At 42.6% G+C, this 17075-nt stretch overlaps 4 protein-coding genes across 4 annotated transcripts in view; 2 read left to right on the top strand and 2 right to left on the bottom strand.

Moving 5' to 3' along the window:
- The window catches only part of LOC114349717 (C-Maf-inducing protein), a 35818-nt gene extending 34347 nt beyond the window's left edge, over nt 1-1471 (bottom strand). Inside the window, exon 1 of the mRNA XM_028300189.1 lies at nt 262-1471. Coding sequence (XP_028155990.1) covers nt 262-885 — 624 coding nt within the window. The 5' untranslated portion in view covers nt 886-1471. The remainder of the gene's footprint in view (nt 1-261) is intronic.
- Nucleotides 1472-3317: 1846 nt separating this feature from the next.
- On the top strand, nt 3318-5868 carry LOC114349729 (phenoloxidase-activating factor 2-like). The gene is made up of 6 exons (XM_028300206.1): nt 3318-3776; nt 4016-4165; nt 4440-4537; nt 4754-5014; nt 5106-5307; nt 5602-5868. Exons 1-6 carry the CDS (start codon nt 3318-3320, stop codon nt 5761-5763), a joined length of 1332 nt encoding a protein of 443 aa, XP_028156007.1. The 3' UTR covers nt 5764-5868.
- Nucleotides 5869-6524: 656 nt separating this feature from the next.
- Nucleotides 6525-9660, top strand: LOC114349870 (phenoloxidase-activating factor 2-like). Its single transcript, XM_028300462.1, has 7 exons — nt 6525-6919; nt 7052-7350; nt 7510-7665; nt 7798-7895; nt 8055-8315; nt 8675-8876; nt 9391-9660. The coding sequence occupies exons 1-7, from the start codon at nt 6577-6579 to the stop codon at nt 9550-9552; spliced, it is 1521 nt and encodes a 506-aa protein (XP_028156263.1). The 5' UTR covers nt 6525-6576; the 3' UTR covers nt 9553-9660.
- A 27-nt stretch (nt 9661-9687) lies between these two features.
- L (zinc finger protein Lobe) overlaps nt 9688-17075 on the bottom strand; it is a 50359-nt gene continuing 42971 nt past the window's right edge. Inside the window, exons 4-10 of the mRNA XM_028300463.1 lie at nt 14874-15016; nt 13153-13360; nt 12439-13077; nt 11952-12236; nt 11513-11657; nt 10918-11093; nt 9688-10758 (exon numbers count right to left, since the gene is read on the bottom strand). Of these exons, the coding sequence (XP_028156264.1) occupies nt 9925-10758; nt 10918-11093; nt 11513-11657; nt 11952-12236; nt 12439-13077; nt 13153-13360; nt 14874-15016 (2430 nt within the window). The 3' untranslated portion in view covers nt 9688-9924. The remainder of the gene's footprint in view (nt 10759-10917; nt 11094-11512; nt 11658-11951; nt 12237-12438; nt 13078-13152; nt 13361-14873; nt 15017-17075) is intronic.

The raw sequence follows: 17075 nt of genomic DNA on the forward strand, positions 1-17075 counted from the left end.
ATTGACACGTTGAAATCACTAAAGCTATTGTAAATTCAAAGCTTCATTCCAATAACCTAATTATTATAGTAGGTATATTGTTCATTAATTAAATAGCTAATTGGCAATAATAAAGTTGATTGGCTATAATTGTTACGTCATTAAAGAGTACTTTGCACATTGGACACAATTATGCGTGACCAATGATAGTGTTGCGTCTAATGAATGGTTATCGTTGTGCTATTACACTTTACAAACTTTTCGTTGAAGGAGATAACTTACGAAATATTCAGCAGAACTCTGGTCAGCCAGAGTTGGTGATAAGAGGCAGCCGGGCGAGGGGGGCGCGGTGGCGGCCGGCGGCGGCGGCGCCAGCGACAGCAGCTCGCCCGCCGACGCCGACACGCTGCCCGCCGCCGCCAGGCTCCGAAGCCGGTCGGCCAGGTCCGTGTGGCCGCTCGACTTGCTGCCGCCATCCTTGTCCTCGCCGCCGCACAGGTTGTCTATGATCCGCGGCCGCCGCAGCTTCCGCGACGCCGCGCGCCACCGCCGCAGCCGGCACGCAGCATTGTTCAGCACCTCCTCAGTGTCGCGGCTGTCGGCCGGCTCCTCGTCAGACTGCGCGGCGTCATCTCGCTGCTCGTCGATGAAGGGCAGCGGCGGGCCGGCCGCCGACGGCTCCGGGGCGTCGTCGGTCAGCACCGTGCTCGAGGCCCCGAGGAAGTCTCGCAGAGCAAAAGCTATCCGTTGGTCGGCGCTCAGGCCGTCGGGAGCGCTGTTCGCGCCTCGGTCGACCGGCGTAAATCTACAATCTCCGTTTTTACTGTCTGTCTTACCCTCGGTTTTTAAGGCACCATCCTCACCGGAAGTTAAGTCCACATTAATTTCTTGACTGAACGAGGGCATTTTCACAGATTCGGCTAACAATTTTTATAAAAACACTACACTTAATTTGTATATCTCGAAATATTATTCTATAATTGGAATATTTTATTTATACACATTTTATTTACAAATGCTCTATTTTAAGATTTGACTAGAATTTGGAGTATCTTTAATTTTCTCCCTCGAATTAATAAAAATAGGAAGTCACTAGCGATCCTCATATTTATAATCAAACGTGATAACTCACTCCAGCATCGGACGACGGTAACTATTCAAACTTTTTATATCTAATCGATGATTTCGGTCGGTAACACTGATACTGTTGCGAATGTTAATCACTCAACTACGGGGAATGTACACACCAAGCGACAAGTTTTACACAATTCCTGCATTTTGTGAACCCGCGGGATTCTTGCTGATTTATTATCAGTTAAATTACATGCACAATTGGCCTCGAATGGCCAATACAAGCAGTGTACGCAAACTGAACGAAGCACTACTGGCTGGCGCTGTCATCGTGGGCTATACATATACGCAATCTGATAGCGATATAGACTTCTTGTTTGTTATTGACGTACGCTCGGCATGCGCGTTAAAACTCAACTACACCAGCCTGCAGCGCCGCAGTCGGACGAGACCGAAGTTAGACTGGCCCGCTCGCTAACGCCACCTGCCTCCTCGATCAGGCACTGTTCTAGTAGCGGTTCCAACTAACTGAACCACCTTCGAGCCCCGTTACAGCTGTAGGTAGATAATTTTCAGTAAAGGCGTCAGGGGGCCTTCCCATCAGTCGACGGTTTCAAAGGAATGTAGGTGACTGAACCATCCATGTTCATAAATTAGTGGAATTTCTTAGCGGAAAATTTACTGCATTATTACGCATTAATGGTAGGTAAGTAGGTACCTACCATATTTTCAGGGTGTAAATTAATTACCTATTATTCTGACACAACGGAAACAGCTTTCTAAAATGAAAATAGAAGAAAAAATGTCCGTGAAAAATACTTACTAATGTATGAGCTCGATATCTTTTAATGTAACTTTCAACACAAACCTCAAAATATTCCGAAGTAAACCATGGTTCCCACATTGGTTTTATACTGATGCTGTAACAGTTGATGCTAAATATACCTACAGATTACTTACGCCTCAATATGAGAGTTCATTGGGGAAAAACAAAACAGCAGCTTCAGGAAATTACTGAAACTCACAATTTCGTGATACCTATTTACGAGTGTACCTACTACCTAAAAATAAGGACGCATTTAAACTTATCAGTGACTGACGCATACCCACGCTATTACCTCATTTTTTATGACGAGAATAAAGAAAGTCATTGCGAATTGTATTTTCATAAAATTTACAATTTCCTGCGACAAATAAGGTCATTATTATATCCTTCCATTGGGTACGTTTAACTACCTAAAACTGTTGGTTAAGTCAAACGTACTTTTAGCTTCTCTAGGACAATTAAGTTTGTTTTTTGAAACGCGATAATCGATTGTTTTGTTTTGACAGTATGCTCACATAATGTGTAATCTATCATTTATTTTAAATCATCTTTTGTTATAATCATTTACTTTGACAATAACATACTTACATTGAATCGCGCCCATAATGCAGATACTAACCCTAACATACAACCTTCATAAAGTTATTGACAGTTGAACGAACATCTAGGTTGTTGGCCGAAACGAGTGAATTAAGTCTTTAAACGTTGACATAGATTACATCATTTATGGGAGCCATTAGCCACATTAGTAATCCACATTGTGATGATTGCAATAATTTGTCGCTGGATGAATATGCCCATTACCCCATGAAGGCTGCAGGTATTAAGGAATACCATAATTAACTAAAATAAGGACACATCTGATACGAGCGCATTTAATTTTCAGACATACAGCCACTGTTTACCAATAAAAATATGATGAATTGGCCCATTATAATAAGTCTGAGGCACCAATAGAAGCCATTGTAGTTCCTAGGTTCCTCCATACCATAGTATCACTACATAGTATACCAGATGCAATACCAGTTACAATAGTGACAATAGGTATTGTCGGTACGTCAACGTCGATTAAAGTCATCAGTGCCAAATACATTTTGTCCACTATACCATACTGAGAACATTATTTCTGAGTCTTTTAGCAATCCTAGTCCACACCGCGATAATTACAATAATTTTTCGCGATATTATCATGCGTAACCACCTACAATGAAGGTTTTTGGTGGTAATGGATACATAAATAGATACCCTTTGTTGTACACCGCTAAAAATAAGCATTTTACAGGAAATACAACAAGTTGAAACGGCTCATCACAATTCAGTAATACTATATCATTTACAATACTAAGGACACATATAATACGCTCATTCACACTTCAGAATTATCATCAACTGGGTCTCATTTAATTTCTAGTTCTACTAAGCGACAGTCGGGTTTTTCAACATGTGTTTGTGGCTTTTGACAGCATGCATAAGTTTTCTCCCCACAAGCCCATCGTCAACTAATATTGTAGTAATACAAGGGGTACCAGCGCCAATCGTTGTGCCGACTGCAGCCTCTACTATGGCTCCAACTGTAGCTTCTACAATGTCATCAACATCTACCCCTGCTACAACAATGGCGTCATCACCTGCTACAACAATGGCGTCTTCTGCTGCATCAACAATGTCGTCTTCTCCTGCCACCAGTGCTCCTACAACCACTCCTACGCAAGTACCAAATAATAGCACGGCAGTAAAATTTCCCCGAGATAAAAGAAGCGCAGATTTGACAGGTTTCTTTAAAAGTACTGATTCTAAGCATGCAGGTCACACAATTAAAAAAAGAGAAAGCTGTAAGTGTGTATCAACTGGTACCTGCATCCGGCCTGGAACTGGAATAGACATAAGAATAGTCACTCCGGTAAGTTGTATTTTTAAAGAAGCTTTGTTTATTTAAGTAGGTACTAAAATAATTTTCATGTAATGTCGAATACACTGAGCCTTAGTGTATTCGACATTACATGAAAATTATTATAGTCACTAAGTGAGTATACCTACTACCTTATAGTATACCTATTATACGAGTAAGTAGACTACCTTAGTGACTAAGGTATACAAATTTTGTTACGAAATCAAACACAGCAATTACAAATATTTTAGGATACCAATGTAAGCCAATGCCCTGCTGGGCAAGAATACTGTTGTACTGATCCAACAACGCAGCTAACATGTGGCACGCTGCAAACAGTCCCAGAAGTTAACGCTACTGCATCAGCTGGACAAGCTAATTATGGCGAATTCCCATGGCAGGCACGTATGAACACAATAAACACAATAAGTAAACGATAGTAAAATAAAATATATTAAAAACAGAATGTATGCCCCTTATAGTATCTTTCAGTATACCTAAAATAATGTGGGGTGGGGTCTCTTTAATTCAGTCCTGAAAAAAATATATCTAATTTATCCGAAACTGTAAAATGCTATCACAATTTATTATATTTGGATTTGTAAGAAGTCCACATCGCGTAAATGTATGTGATGATAGGTTTTTATAAATTAATTCATAGGAAGTTTTTTTCAGGCTCTTGTATTAACGAAGCAAAATAACTATTTAGCAGGAGGTGTTCTAATCGATCGGTTCAACGTCTTGACAGTTACGCACAGGCTCGTAAAATATGTGTAAGCATGACAAAAATACACATAACATAACAAATAAAGTGTTGAATTTTCAAATACGTCAGACGTATTGACTTATCGTATTATTAAATACCTAATGATGAAACTACACTCTGGTTTATTCTACAGAAATCTAAGTATTGATTCAAGTTTGAACTACACCAACCTTAATAAAATTATAACAATAAATTACCATTTTATTATCAGAAAAAATTTCAGGATTTTAGACAATGCTCCAGACGTAAAAGTGCGGCTTGGTGAATGGGACGCTGAAGGGAGCTACGAACCTATTCCCTTCAAAGAGTTTAATGTGTCGAAGGTGTTTACTCACCCCTTGTACAACGAAAGCTCCCTTCAATTCGACATCACAGTGCTTCGCCTGGAAAGCCCTGTGCCACTACCTCCAGCTAAAGATTCTGTATCTACGATCAATACAGCATGCCTGCCTCCAACAATGAATAGTAGCTATGTTGGTCAAAGGTATGTATTTTATTACCTTTACTATTTTTTCCTAATCTTGAATTCCTTTTTCAAATTCATGGCAGTAATTGAAATTCCACCATTTTTACAGGTGTATGGTAGCAGGATGGGGCAAGAACATGTTTGGTGTGCAAGGCATGTATCAGCAAATACTTAAAAAGGTGGATGTGCCTATCGTCGCCTCTGCCACATGCCAGACGCAACTACGAACTGCCCGGCTCGGTGCCAATTTTGTGCTGGACACGACCTCTTTCATCTGTGCTGGTGATCAGGCTAACAAGGATTCTTGTACGGTGTGTATTTTTTTCTTTAGCTTTCACCCTCAGGGTCAGGGTAATCGGTACATCTGTCGTAAGATGTACTATGTGTGAAGCAGTGAAGCTCATTTGTTATTACCTAATGAGAACACTAGCGCTTTTTAAATTAGTTTTAGGAATAGGCATAGAGCAATATTAAGATTAATTATTCGTTGTATATGGATAAGATTATTTTTAAAATTTAAAGTGTCATAGAGTGTAGTAGGTCCTAATATTAAATGAAACTATAATGACTATAACTATACTTTATGGATATTTGTTGATCCATAGGGGGACGGAGGTTCAGGATTGGTGTGCCAAGTGAACGGGCAGTGGGTGGTGGTGGGCCTGGTGGCGTGGGGCCTGGGCTGCGCCAGCGCAAACGTGCCCGGCGTCTACGCCAACGTCGCCGGCCTGTTGCCATGGATACAACAACAAATAGATGCTGCGTGACTTCTTTTGAACAAACTACTATGAGTGCTCAGTAGCACTTTTGAAACTGTCAAAAGCAACTGTTTGTCAGTACAAAGTGATTGAAATCAAAATTAAATAAAAAAATATCTACTTACACGCTCGCTCGCTTAATGCGTTACTTTTTTGACATTGAAGTGCCCTGTAAAACACTGAAAAATCTATTTGAGGATAAATTTTTTCAAAGAAATTTTAGGTTTTACTTATCTACTTGGCTTTATTAAGATGTTAATACTGAAGAGATCTTCATGCGGAGAATGCCATGCTTGCATTGATGCGGTCAGCAGACCCAATAAAATCAAAAACGTCTCTTACAACATGGCTTACCTCATCGTTTTTAAAAGACTAGTTAAATCGTCACGCATCGTTATAACGATTGATGCAACTTTAAAATTGGAAATGACGCATTGTAACATTTGCATCCTTTACAAATCGTACAATTTGAATTCGAAAATTAACACAGCCTTCAAACATTTTTATGGATAGCTGAATGTAGGTTATTGGCCACCGGGACCAAAATGAGTTTGTCGTCAAACGATTCATAGATAATATCATTTATGAGACTATAACCAATTTAGCACTCCACATTGTGATTCTTGTGTGATTTGTCGCTAGATGATCACGCGCATTACACCATGAAGGCTGCAATTGTTAGGGGAATACCATCATTTACCACACTAAGGACATATTTAATACAAGCTCATCATCACCCCTGGTTTTACTAACAACGTCAAATGAGCGCATTCAATTTTCAGATTTACAAAGCGACGGTCGTATTATACGTAGTATTTTACAATGTGTCTATGGCTTTTGACAGCGTGCTTGGGTATACTCCCAGCAAATCCATCTTCACCTAACATTGTTATAGTACAAGGGGTTCCAGCCCCTATTATTGTCCCTACTACGGCAACAACTGCAGCTGCCACGGCGGCAACGAATGCGACTCCTACGGCGGCTCCGACTATTCAACCAACGGGTCAGCCTACTGTTCAACCGACGGGTCAGCCAACTGGTCAACCGACGGGTCAGCCAACTGGTCAACCGACGGCTCAGCCAACTGGTCAACCGACTGGTCAACCCACGGGTTCGCCACCCACTGGATCACCGCCCTCTGGATCACCACCCACTGGATCCCCAGGTGCGACCCCTCCCCAAATGATGGCTACTACAGCTACGATAGCACCAATGACAACAGGTGCTATCGCTTTACCAGTTATAGTTTGTAACAGTTCAGATACTATATGTGTTGCTAATCCCGATGAAACTGCAGGACCGCTACCGATCGATCCAAGACTGGGAACGACGCCAGGGTCTCCGGCAGCTCTGCAACTACCCCCAATCACAGGATACAGCGCCCAAGTACCACTAAATGACATGGCCGTCAGGTTTCCCAGAGAAAAAAGAAGCGCGGAGATGAACATTAAAGATTTCTTAGATAGTATTTCGGGTTCACAGCGAGTCCATACGATTGTAAAGAGACAAAGTTGCACATGTGTGCCAGCTGGCACATGCGTCCGCACTGCTACTAACGCAGGTGCCGGCCTTATCGATGTTAGAATAGTAACACCGGTAAGTGAACTTCTAATTTTAGCTAATTTACTTACCTTAAAAAATGACGCCTAACTATACATAAACCAAAATATCTTAACAAATTCCGAACAGGATTTAACTGCTAGAATGTTAATATTTAAACTTTTGGTTTCTTAAATGGGTAAACAAATATTTTAGGGTGCTAACACGGGCCAGTGCCCCGCTGGGCAAGAATACTGCTGCACGGGCACGACGTCGCAGACGCAAATAGCGTGTGGCACGCTGCAAACCGTCCCGGCTGTGTCCGTCACTCCAGGATCGGGACAAGCGAATTATGGCGAATTCCCTTGGCAGGTAAGTTTGAAGAAAGAAAAGTTTATATAAAATACATCTTGTAAAACCGACCTCTTTTTTTCTTAACTACTACAACTTAATATGTAGGTATACTTTTAAATTCCATGTATTAACTGACTTCTGCTGTTTTAGGCTCTTATAATGACGAAGCAGAATGATTACCTAGCGGGAGGAGTACTAATCGACCAGTTAAATGTGTTGACGGTTACTCACAGGCTTGTAAACTATGTGTAAGTATCATCAGATAAATAATCATACCTATATCAGAATTAGTAAAATAGTAACTGCAGTTAAAAATTTGGAGATGAGTAAAAATATTTGCTAATTACACTATATTACATGTCTAATCACTGTCTTGTCATATCTTTTCATTCAATTTAATTTTTCAGGGTTTCAGGCACTGCACCTAATGTAAAAGTGCGTCTTGGTGAATGGGACGCTGGGGCGACGTATGAACCTATTCCCTTCCAAGAGTACAACGTGGCGAAGGTGTTCACTCACCCCTCATACGTCCAAAACACCCTGCAGTATGACATCACGGTGCTGCGGCTGTCAACTCCAGTGCCGTTGACACCGGCCACTGGGTCTGTAACCACGATTAACAGGGCCTGTCTACCTCCATCTTCGACTTCCAGTTATGTTGGACAAAGGTATGTAACAGTGAAAAGTGACATTTTCTTCAATTTTCATAGCCGTCTTACTTGCTCATTCTAGTAAATACCTATATGGTTAGCCTGAACTGAATGAATTTAACTGAAATTATTATGGCCGCAACCAAGACTAGATAGTGCAATTAGGAGTCGAAACTGTGGTAAAGAATGTGTCTTGACTTTTTATCATTTAAAGTACCTAAATATTAGCTTCAATCAATTTACATGGTTAAATAATTAAGACATTTCACTGAAATGCCCATTCGATTCAGAAATTAGTAGTTACATGGGGCTCTACTTCTTGGGAAGGTAAAATTTGCATGAATATTTGTAAGTAAACGTACCTACTTTTCTTCTAGGTGTATGGTAGCAGGATGGGGCAAGAACATGTTTGGTTTGCAAGGCATGTATCAGCAAATCCTGAAGAAGGTGGATGTGCCAATCGTTGCCTCTGCCACATGCCAGACGCAACTGCAAACTGCCCGGTTGGGCGCCAACTTCGTGCTGGACACCACCTCTTTCATCTGTGCCGGTGGGGAAGCCAACAAGGATGCTTGCACGGTGCGTACTTATTAATTCAGCTTAGTACCGCTTAATACTATACAATTTTTCTGGAGTTAAGAGTCGCCTCTCGATCTACCTAAATATTTTTAAAATAACTTAAAAAAAGTACTTGTTGATACATAAGCCCTAGGTGCAGCAGGTAGATTTTTTAATTGCATTTATAGAGCTCGGTTCTCCGCACGAACAAAATAATATTTTACTTTAACTATTTGAGATTCATTTAAGTAGATAGGATTAAGAACTTACTATCGCACGCATTTGATATCCGCGAAAATCTTAAGATCACCTATTAATTTACGGTATGTTTTAAGGATAAAAAGATCGCCTAAACTGTGGTTTAGGCGATTACTATTGTATCTACACCACACAGAACAAAAAAGTGTTTCTATCTATTGTCCTATAGTTAAGTATTGTGTTGTTGCTGTAATAGCACAATATTAGATAAAATCAGCGCTAAAGAAAATCTTGCACTACTTTCCCACTTGATAAAACCTGTTTTTATATTTTATAGGGTGATGGTGGTTCAGGACTGGTATGCCAAGTGAACGGACAATGGGTGGTGGTGGGTCTAGTGGCGTGGGGGCTAGGCTGCGCCAACGCAAATGTGCCCGGCGTCTATGTCAACGTCGCCGGCCTGTTGCCATGGATACAGCAACAAGTTGCTACTGCGTAACTTCGTTACGGATGCGGAGCTCATTTAACCAAAGCAACTGGAATAAAAATAAAAGTTACCTAGGAATACGCTTACGCTTATTTTACAAGAAAAAAATGTTTCTCTTTTGAACTGTAAAAAAGAATAAACTACGAGGAAGCTTAACACAATAATTTATTAAGATAACAGTTTATACAAATAGCCGTGTAAACATTATAAAACATTACGACCCCTAAACAAAATAAACGACATAGTTAACTTACAGGAAAACAGCGTTCTAAACGCAAACTTCAACGGCATTAACTTTAACTTAAATACTTAATTACGGGACGTATTCTAGTATTGCAGCGGGAGATCCGCGTGTCGGACGACAACGTTCGCTTGGCAACCCGTTCAGTCTTCGTCGGGCTTCTCTTGCTTCACCACGGGCGGAGGGGAGGGGGCCGGGGGCTGCGGGGGCGGTGCGGGCGGCGGGGGAGACGATACCTCTATGTACTCATCTGTGTTACGCTCTTCTTTTATTTCTGGCTCGCGTTTGACCTCGGGCAAAGCTGGAGCAGGCGCCGAAATTTGAGGTGGTTGAATCGTCTCTGGTGGAGCCAAAGCGGCCCACGCGGACGCGGCTCCCCGCGCATAAGCCTCATAAAACGCTCTCTGTGCAATCTCTGCTTCTTCCAAGTGAACGAACGCGTGGTTGTCCAGTTCAGCGCGGAAGAAAAACTTCAATCCGCATCGTCCACAGTCGAATGGCTTAGGTGCTGAGGCATGTTCTGGGAGGTGACGTTGGAGGCCAGCCGCACTGGTGAATACGGCCGAACATAAGTAGCAGGTGAACGCGCTTATGCCTGCGAAAGTGTGTTCAATGAGATGCGCTTGCAGTCGCGTAGGAGAGCCCAGTGCTCGTCGACAAAGTCTGCAATCGTGATCAGCTGGCGGAGGTGGTCGTGGATTGGCATGGCGAGCGTAGCAAGCAGAGCACGCTCGCGCTCCCTCCCCTGCCTCTGATTCAGTCAGCGCCCGGAGACAAATCGCGCATCTCTGCTCATCCTCAGCTGGACGCAAGTGGAAGCGAGCGTGTAAGCGCGCCTCGGCCTCGGACGCTAGGGTTTGTCGGCAGACCACGCACGGTGCGGGGAGCGTCGGATGATGACGAGCCATATGCGTCAGGAATGACTCTTCGGACGGCAGCCGAGCGCGGCATCTCGCGCACGTGTCTCCTGCAACCACCTGGAAGCGTAAAAACAGAATTTTAGTACTTTTGAAAATGTTCCACATTTAAAGTGCAAAGGAACAAATAGTTTACGGCAGCAGTTCTTCTATTGGACGTTAGCCACCTAGAAGTGCTCAGAGCACGAACGATCAAAAAATTAACGTAGATTAATGTACCTTGCAGTGAGTGAGCTTGTGCTCGGCTAGCACGGCAGCAGAGGGCAGCACCTCGTCGCAGATGAGGCACTTGTGGCGCGCGGCCGCCGCCCCTGAATGCGCGCGAGTATGCGCCTCTAATTCGGCGCGGCTGCGCGTGCGCTCGCCGCAGTACGCACACTGCAGCGCCACGGCACCTGATGAAACATAAAATAAGTTTAATATTATGAGAAATGATAAGAAAATGATACTTTTTTAACTCGATTGTTCAAAAAGTATTGGATATTTTGATATCAACGATTTAATTACGATATCTATTCAACATTTTGCGAATGAGTGAATCGATAAAATCGCACATAGTTCTACTATATCGCACCTAACTTAGTAGGTACATAGTGAAGCGATCGCTCTATCAAAAATGTCACGAGTGTTACATTATGTATCTGTAGGCTTAAGATGCGCGCCGTGATAACTTTTATCGACGTCAAAATGTATGGGGAAAATCGATATAATGGCGTGATAACCGCTTATCGCGGTGCGCATCTTAGGCCTACTGGTGACCTTAGTTAGGTACAAAGCGCCCTACTAATCAGGCTCTGTTTACAAAGTGGCCTACCGTTCTTGCGCCGCCGCTCCTCGCCCGCCGGCGCGACGCCATTCCCATCAGCAAGCGTAGTACACGGGGAGCAGGCGCCGTCCGCACCCTCCGCTGCGTTGTTGTTCTCCAGCCGCTTCACTCGCGAGATGTCGCCATTCATAGCCTGAAATTACAGATTCGTTGGTTACTCCAAAGTGAAAAGCTCTGACTGACGCTATCGAATCAAAACCTACCCCCTTACTAATAAAAAGTTACACAGTTTTTGAAAACTGTTTTAAAATTACGTTTCCATACTAAACGTCACTTTAAAACACTGTTCAACGAGCGTGTAAGTTTTATTAGTAATGGGGTTAGAATATAAACTTTCTAAACCCAAAATTTACGGTTGGGTTTCAAAACGTATGAACGACAGCATTACTTTCGCTTTCATAATTTAGTGAACTATAGATAACCGTACCTGATGTGGAGAAGCATGATGAGCTTGCATATGCCGCTCCAGCAAGTACTGCACAGCAAAAGTGTCATTGCAGGTGGGCACAGGGCAGCGATATGCGCGATGAGGCCGCGGGAGTCGTGCACCAGCGCCGCCCAGCACTGCGCCGCACGCGCATCTAGCGGCTGCATGCCGTGAGCGCACGTGCGCGGCGCCCTCCGCTTCCGAGCGGAGCGGGCCCGCGTTGCCGCCGCAGGACCTACACATCCATACTTTGTTCTCGCCGCTGTGAGCGACTGCGAAGTGCACCTGGAAATATAGATGAGAATCTATTTAGAAACCAATAACCGAAGCAGATGTTTTCATAGCCAAATATCAGAAGAAAGAAAAGAAATGCAGGAAAGTTTTCCGATTGTTTACCGGGAAAACTGAAAGTTTTTTTAATTTTTAAAAGGACAACGTCTGACAGGTCAATAGAGATAAATAAGAAACAGTGATTCATTAGGATTACCTGAATAGCCACTTTGGAATCGAATATCTCCTTGCACAGCGAACATCGGTACAAGTGATGAGCATGTAAGTCGAGGAGATGCTTTTGGAGATCATCCGGAGCGGAGAAGCTTCGAGCGCAGCTGTGGCAAGTGTACTCGCAAGACACCGCCAGGTAGTAAGCCGCGAGGTGGCGCTCAGAAGCTGCTGCATCCGCGAAGGTGGCTCCACAATGGAGACACGGTGATGGACTGGCCCGTCCAAGTTCGCCCCCTTCTTCAAGGTGACCTTTTAAATGCGTTCGGAATGCTTCAAAATCTGGTAGCGCCGCATCGCATTGGTTGCAAAGAAGAGTGCTCGGCGACAATGCGGTCTGTGGAGTCCCAGACCCAGATCGCGGTCTCTTCACTGGAGGTGCCTCATCTGGTGCTCGTCTACTGAGATCTGTGGGTGTAGGCTGATCAACAGTCTGCACCGGCGTTTCTCCGTTCAGCAATGCGGAGTGAGCAGCACGGACATGGAGTTGCAGCTGTTCCATGCTGGTGAAAGTGTCGCGGGTGCAGTATATGCACGCGAGGAGTGCAGGCGGGGGTTGCGAGGCTACACGCCGAGGTGGAGTCATGGTGGGGGATTCTACTCCATGTGCACTGGCCATATGTGCCTGAAAACAAAGTTTAAATTAATTTGCGTAAAGATGGTAAAGCTCATTTGGATCCCTGATTGTTACTAAAAGTACCTGGAGCAAATCTGGTCTCCTAAAAGCATCCCCACAGCGGAGGCAACGCAACGCACGGCGTCGATCAGGCTCGCGGCCCTCGCGGTCCCTCTTGTGGCCCTGCATGTGTGACGTCAGCGCCGCTGCTGTGTTGTACCCGCGGTTGCAGACGTTGCATTGGAAGGGCTTCTGGTTGTCGTGCGTCTTCATGTGAATTTTCAGGTGGTCACTGCAATAGGTAGTGTTATTGACCTTTAATTAAACAAGAGAAAATCGTAAGTGAAGTATCTTTTTGACTAATTATATTAGTCACTGAACCAAATGAATACTGTAGCTTAGCAAGTTAAGCTTTAGTCCTTGTGTACCTACATATACCTACTTATTAAAGTGCTAATTACCGAATTTGCTCCAAACTATCTTCTTTTATTTACAAAGTGCAAGGATAATAAAAACTGTGACACCTTGTACAGATAGGGTATTGTTTTACGATATACGAGTAAAGTTTAAATCTTGTCTGCCGGCTATACCTACTTCAGATTCACCGAAAGATAAATTGTTAAGGAAATAAAAAATCTCATCTGCCTATTTCATTCGACATTTTAGAAAAGACCTTAACGTGAAGGGCAACGCAATCATACATCTTGCGTGATATCTTCATTCACCCGTAATAATCACCTCGAGATTACCTACGCTGACAAAAGAATGCATCACGAGAATCTCAGTAAGAATTTAAAAATCAAATGAGCTAAATCGTCTTTGTGTGACCAGCAACGACAATTTGTCATATGAGACATAAGTACCCACATAAAGCACGGACCAAACAGAACTAACAAAGGGGCTTTTCACGCAAACTACAGAATAGAGGCGCTCGCCCAAACACCTCCGCTAATGGCCGCGCTCGCCGCGCCGGTTTAGGTATGGGCCATTATTTCATTTTTGTGAGACCCTCGCCGCCATTTGTCAGCTCATCATCTCTTTTCACTGTCAGCGTTTCGTTGGGCGGACAAATTGCGTGGAATTAGTCACGTGACCGCGGCGAGGTGACGAAAAAGGTGACTCGTCGCCTCGACCACGACCCGAGCTTTGTGCGTGCTTTACGGTGATCAATCTCTCTGAGCCATTGTCGCGCACCTCTCCAACTACTCGTGGACTCAGTTGTTGAGGCTCAATGGCTTGGGATTAGGAGCATTAGTATTCTCCTTGAACGCACACGCATTCCTGGTAATAGATAGGTTACCCTACATTTGGTAGTCTAATTAGTCAGTTAACCTACACGTTTTCAATGAGACATTGTAGTATTTAAAACTTATGTGAAATAGTATTTCTTGTGTGTAAAAGCTTCGAGCATGTTTCCATGGTACATTGTTCTATTTGTATCATTTACCAGGTCATCATAATTATGTTTTCAAGAATTACTAATTAACAAAATGAAATGACAAATGTTACAGGGTACCAGAACATAGTTTGACACCTTGCCACTCGCGCTAACGTTAGCACCATTACCTAGGTAGGTACATTAAAGTCATTTAAATTAAGATGTCAGCCTTGACCAACACCTGACCTCCTGACGAGGGCATGTGGGGCAGTGCAAATAGTCGCGTAATCGTTTTCTGTTCTCCTATAGCAGCTTACCATTCACACCACCGGAGGTAAGCGTAATTATGCTTGGCAATCGCAAGCGAAACTTGCATCTCACCACAGATTTAAAACAGTTACATGAAGCCGTTTGTCACAGGACTTACCTCCTGGAGAAGGCAGCGGGGCAGTGCGCGCAGCGGTACTTTCTGTCACCCGTGTGCAGTTTCACGTGGCGATCGCGCGAGCGTTTGTGCTTGAAAAGTCGCGCGCAGAACTCGCACCGAAAGGGCATTTGGTCAGAGTGTGTCTNATGTGTCTGAAACAATTACAGCGAAGTTTTTATAGTTTTTAATGAATATCAAAAATCAATCAAAAGGGATGAATCCTTAAAAAGATCAAAAGGTGAAAAGGATACAATATTCAAGGGATGAATCATTTTTAAAAAAGATAAAAAGTTGAAAAGGATACAATCTTTCACGAGCTACAACTTTCGAGCGATAGAGGTAATTGACAGTAACCAAAAACATAAATTGCAAATGAAATCACTTAAATGAAAGCAGAAAGCATAATGTTTTAAGGACTAATTAAGTCACTAAGAGTCATCTACAGTTACTTCCAGGTAAAAGCTACAGCGTTTAAGTGGTGTAACTGTAACGGCCGATCTATACGATTTTGAATCTTATCGAATCATGGACTACATCAGATTGGAGCTATAATCTGTATGAGTACTAACGATTAAAATGTGTAAGTCATACAATGATTGAAACGAAATAGCTCCGGGTGCGCTGATCATAAAAACACCGTGAGAACTGGCCATGGACAATGGTGCAACTACTGTCCGCGTGATCAGACCAGCTCGGGACCGCGGCTTTTGTCAATGGACGGCAAAAAAGAAGACTAGGAGCCGACCGCCTGAGGGTTCTATTTGAGTTAGAATTGATATGTCAATACAATACCTACAAAGTAGTACCTCTTAAGATTTATTTATTTTATTTATTCCAATACAGTAAGTACCTCTAACCTAGTTAGTAACTACCTCTTTTGCGTTTGCGGAAAACGCATTGAATTGCATATACCCAGTCCGGGAGGGCCAGTGGATTATGGGGCTCTCACTATTCTACTACCTAAAATTACCTGCCTACTTCCTAAAATTGTATTCTCATAGTACTATCAATTTTGAGGGTTTAATACGATATTATCAGGAACCCTAATGTTGCACGAGACAGTCGTGACGTTGGATTAAGATATCAGCGCGGTTGGGAATTGCCACAATCAATGGAGATCGATTGAGTACGATACCGTAATTTTCATCTGATCGTTTTCTCCTTTTACGCAACAACAAAAAGCTTTCGGAAAGCAATAATTTATCTAGCACCCTATACGTCGATTATCATTTCTCATTTCATTGATATTATAAACACGACTAAAGTACTCGGTATATCCTATAACTTATAGGTTTCATACAACCATTTTTTTAAACTGCCATCTACAGCTTCCAACCTTAAAATAATTAAAAAGCAAAATCATCGACTAACACCGGTGGAGATATAATAGTGAGCGATAGAGGGAGCTATTGTCCGCGTCATTGGGAGTAACGAATCGATGAGCGATAACATTCCGCGCGGGAGCACCGCGCTTATCCTCCATCTACATCTTGTTCCGATCGTAATGCTCATCGTTTTATCAAATTTTGGGGCTCCATACCAAGCCAGATGAAGCAGTAGGCTATTGGAACAATTCATAATAAGAAAACACATCAAAAAACGGAATGAAGCTCTTTATCAGGTCTCTACATTATCACGATATCGAATAACTTTATCAAAGACGAAAGGTTATAAGTAGAATGTTCACAGAATCTAATGTGACAAAAAGTATCTTCTAAACAATAAATATTTCAAATTAATACATAGGTACCTACACCTGTTTTTAAAACACATGTAACAATACTGAAAAAACTCTTCCAAGCTTTAACGAATGATGTCCGCTGGATTAGGATATCCAGTCGTAAAAATACTTAATGATCTTAAACTTTCGTTTAATCCAGCAGTTATAAGCTTAGGCAGTTAAACATATTTCAAGCTACGCATTTGACAGTTTAATAACGATTATAATATGATGGTACATGCTATGAATGGGAGACAAGTATTAAGGCAAGTATTCGCACAATGTCCTAACACAATAGGCTGGTGCTAAAGGTGTCATTTGCTGTAATGGCTGCGGCTAATGTGGCCCGGAGACGCTAACGAGTTTTTAATCCTAGCAAGGTGACACTATGCGTATGTCACATTTACTCGTAATGCATCATTAGGCTTGTGAAATTAAAGTAGATGCACATACACATATGAAGTCATTCATAAAAAGTACTT

This window comes from Ostrinia furnacalis, unplaced genomic scaffold (genome assembly GCF_004193835.3).
Source record: "Ostrinia furnacalis isolate ACB-3 unplaced genomic scaffold, ASM419383v2 OfSCF0710, whole genome shotgun sequence".
Classification (NCBI taxonomy): Eukaryota; Metazoa; Arthropoda; class Insecta; order Lepidoptera; family Crambidae; genus Ostrinia; species Ostrinia furnacalis.

Bases quoted from the DNA above. Each gene is read 5' to 3' on its own strand.
- LOC114349870 (XM_028300462.1), top strand. From the start codon at position 6,577: ATGTGTCTATGGCTTTTGACAGCGTGCTTGGGTATACTCCCAGCAAAT. The intron at 7,351-7,509 runs GTAAGTGAACTT...CAAATATTTTAG, and splicing joins ATGTTAGAATAGTAACACCG to GGTGCTAACACGGGCCAGTG. The intron at 8,316-8,674 runs GTATGTAACAGT...CTTTTCTTCTAG, and splicing joins TCCAGTTATGTTGGACAAAG to GTGTATGGTAGCAGGATGGG.
- LOC114349729 (XM_028300206.1), top strand. From the start codon at position 3,318: ATGTGTTTGTGGCTTTTGACAGCATGCATAAGTTTTCTCCCCACAAGC. The intron at 4,538-4,753 runs GTAAGCATGACA...AAAAAATTTCAG, and splicing joins CACAGGCTCGTAAAATATGT to GATTTTAGACAATGCTCCAG. The intron at 5,015-5,105 runs GTATGTATTTTA...CCATTTTTACAG, and splicing joins AGTAGCTATGTTGGTCAAAG to GTGTATGGTAGCAGGATGGG.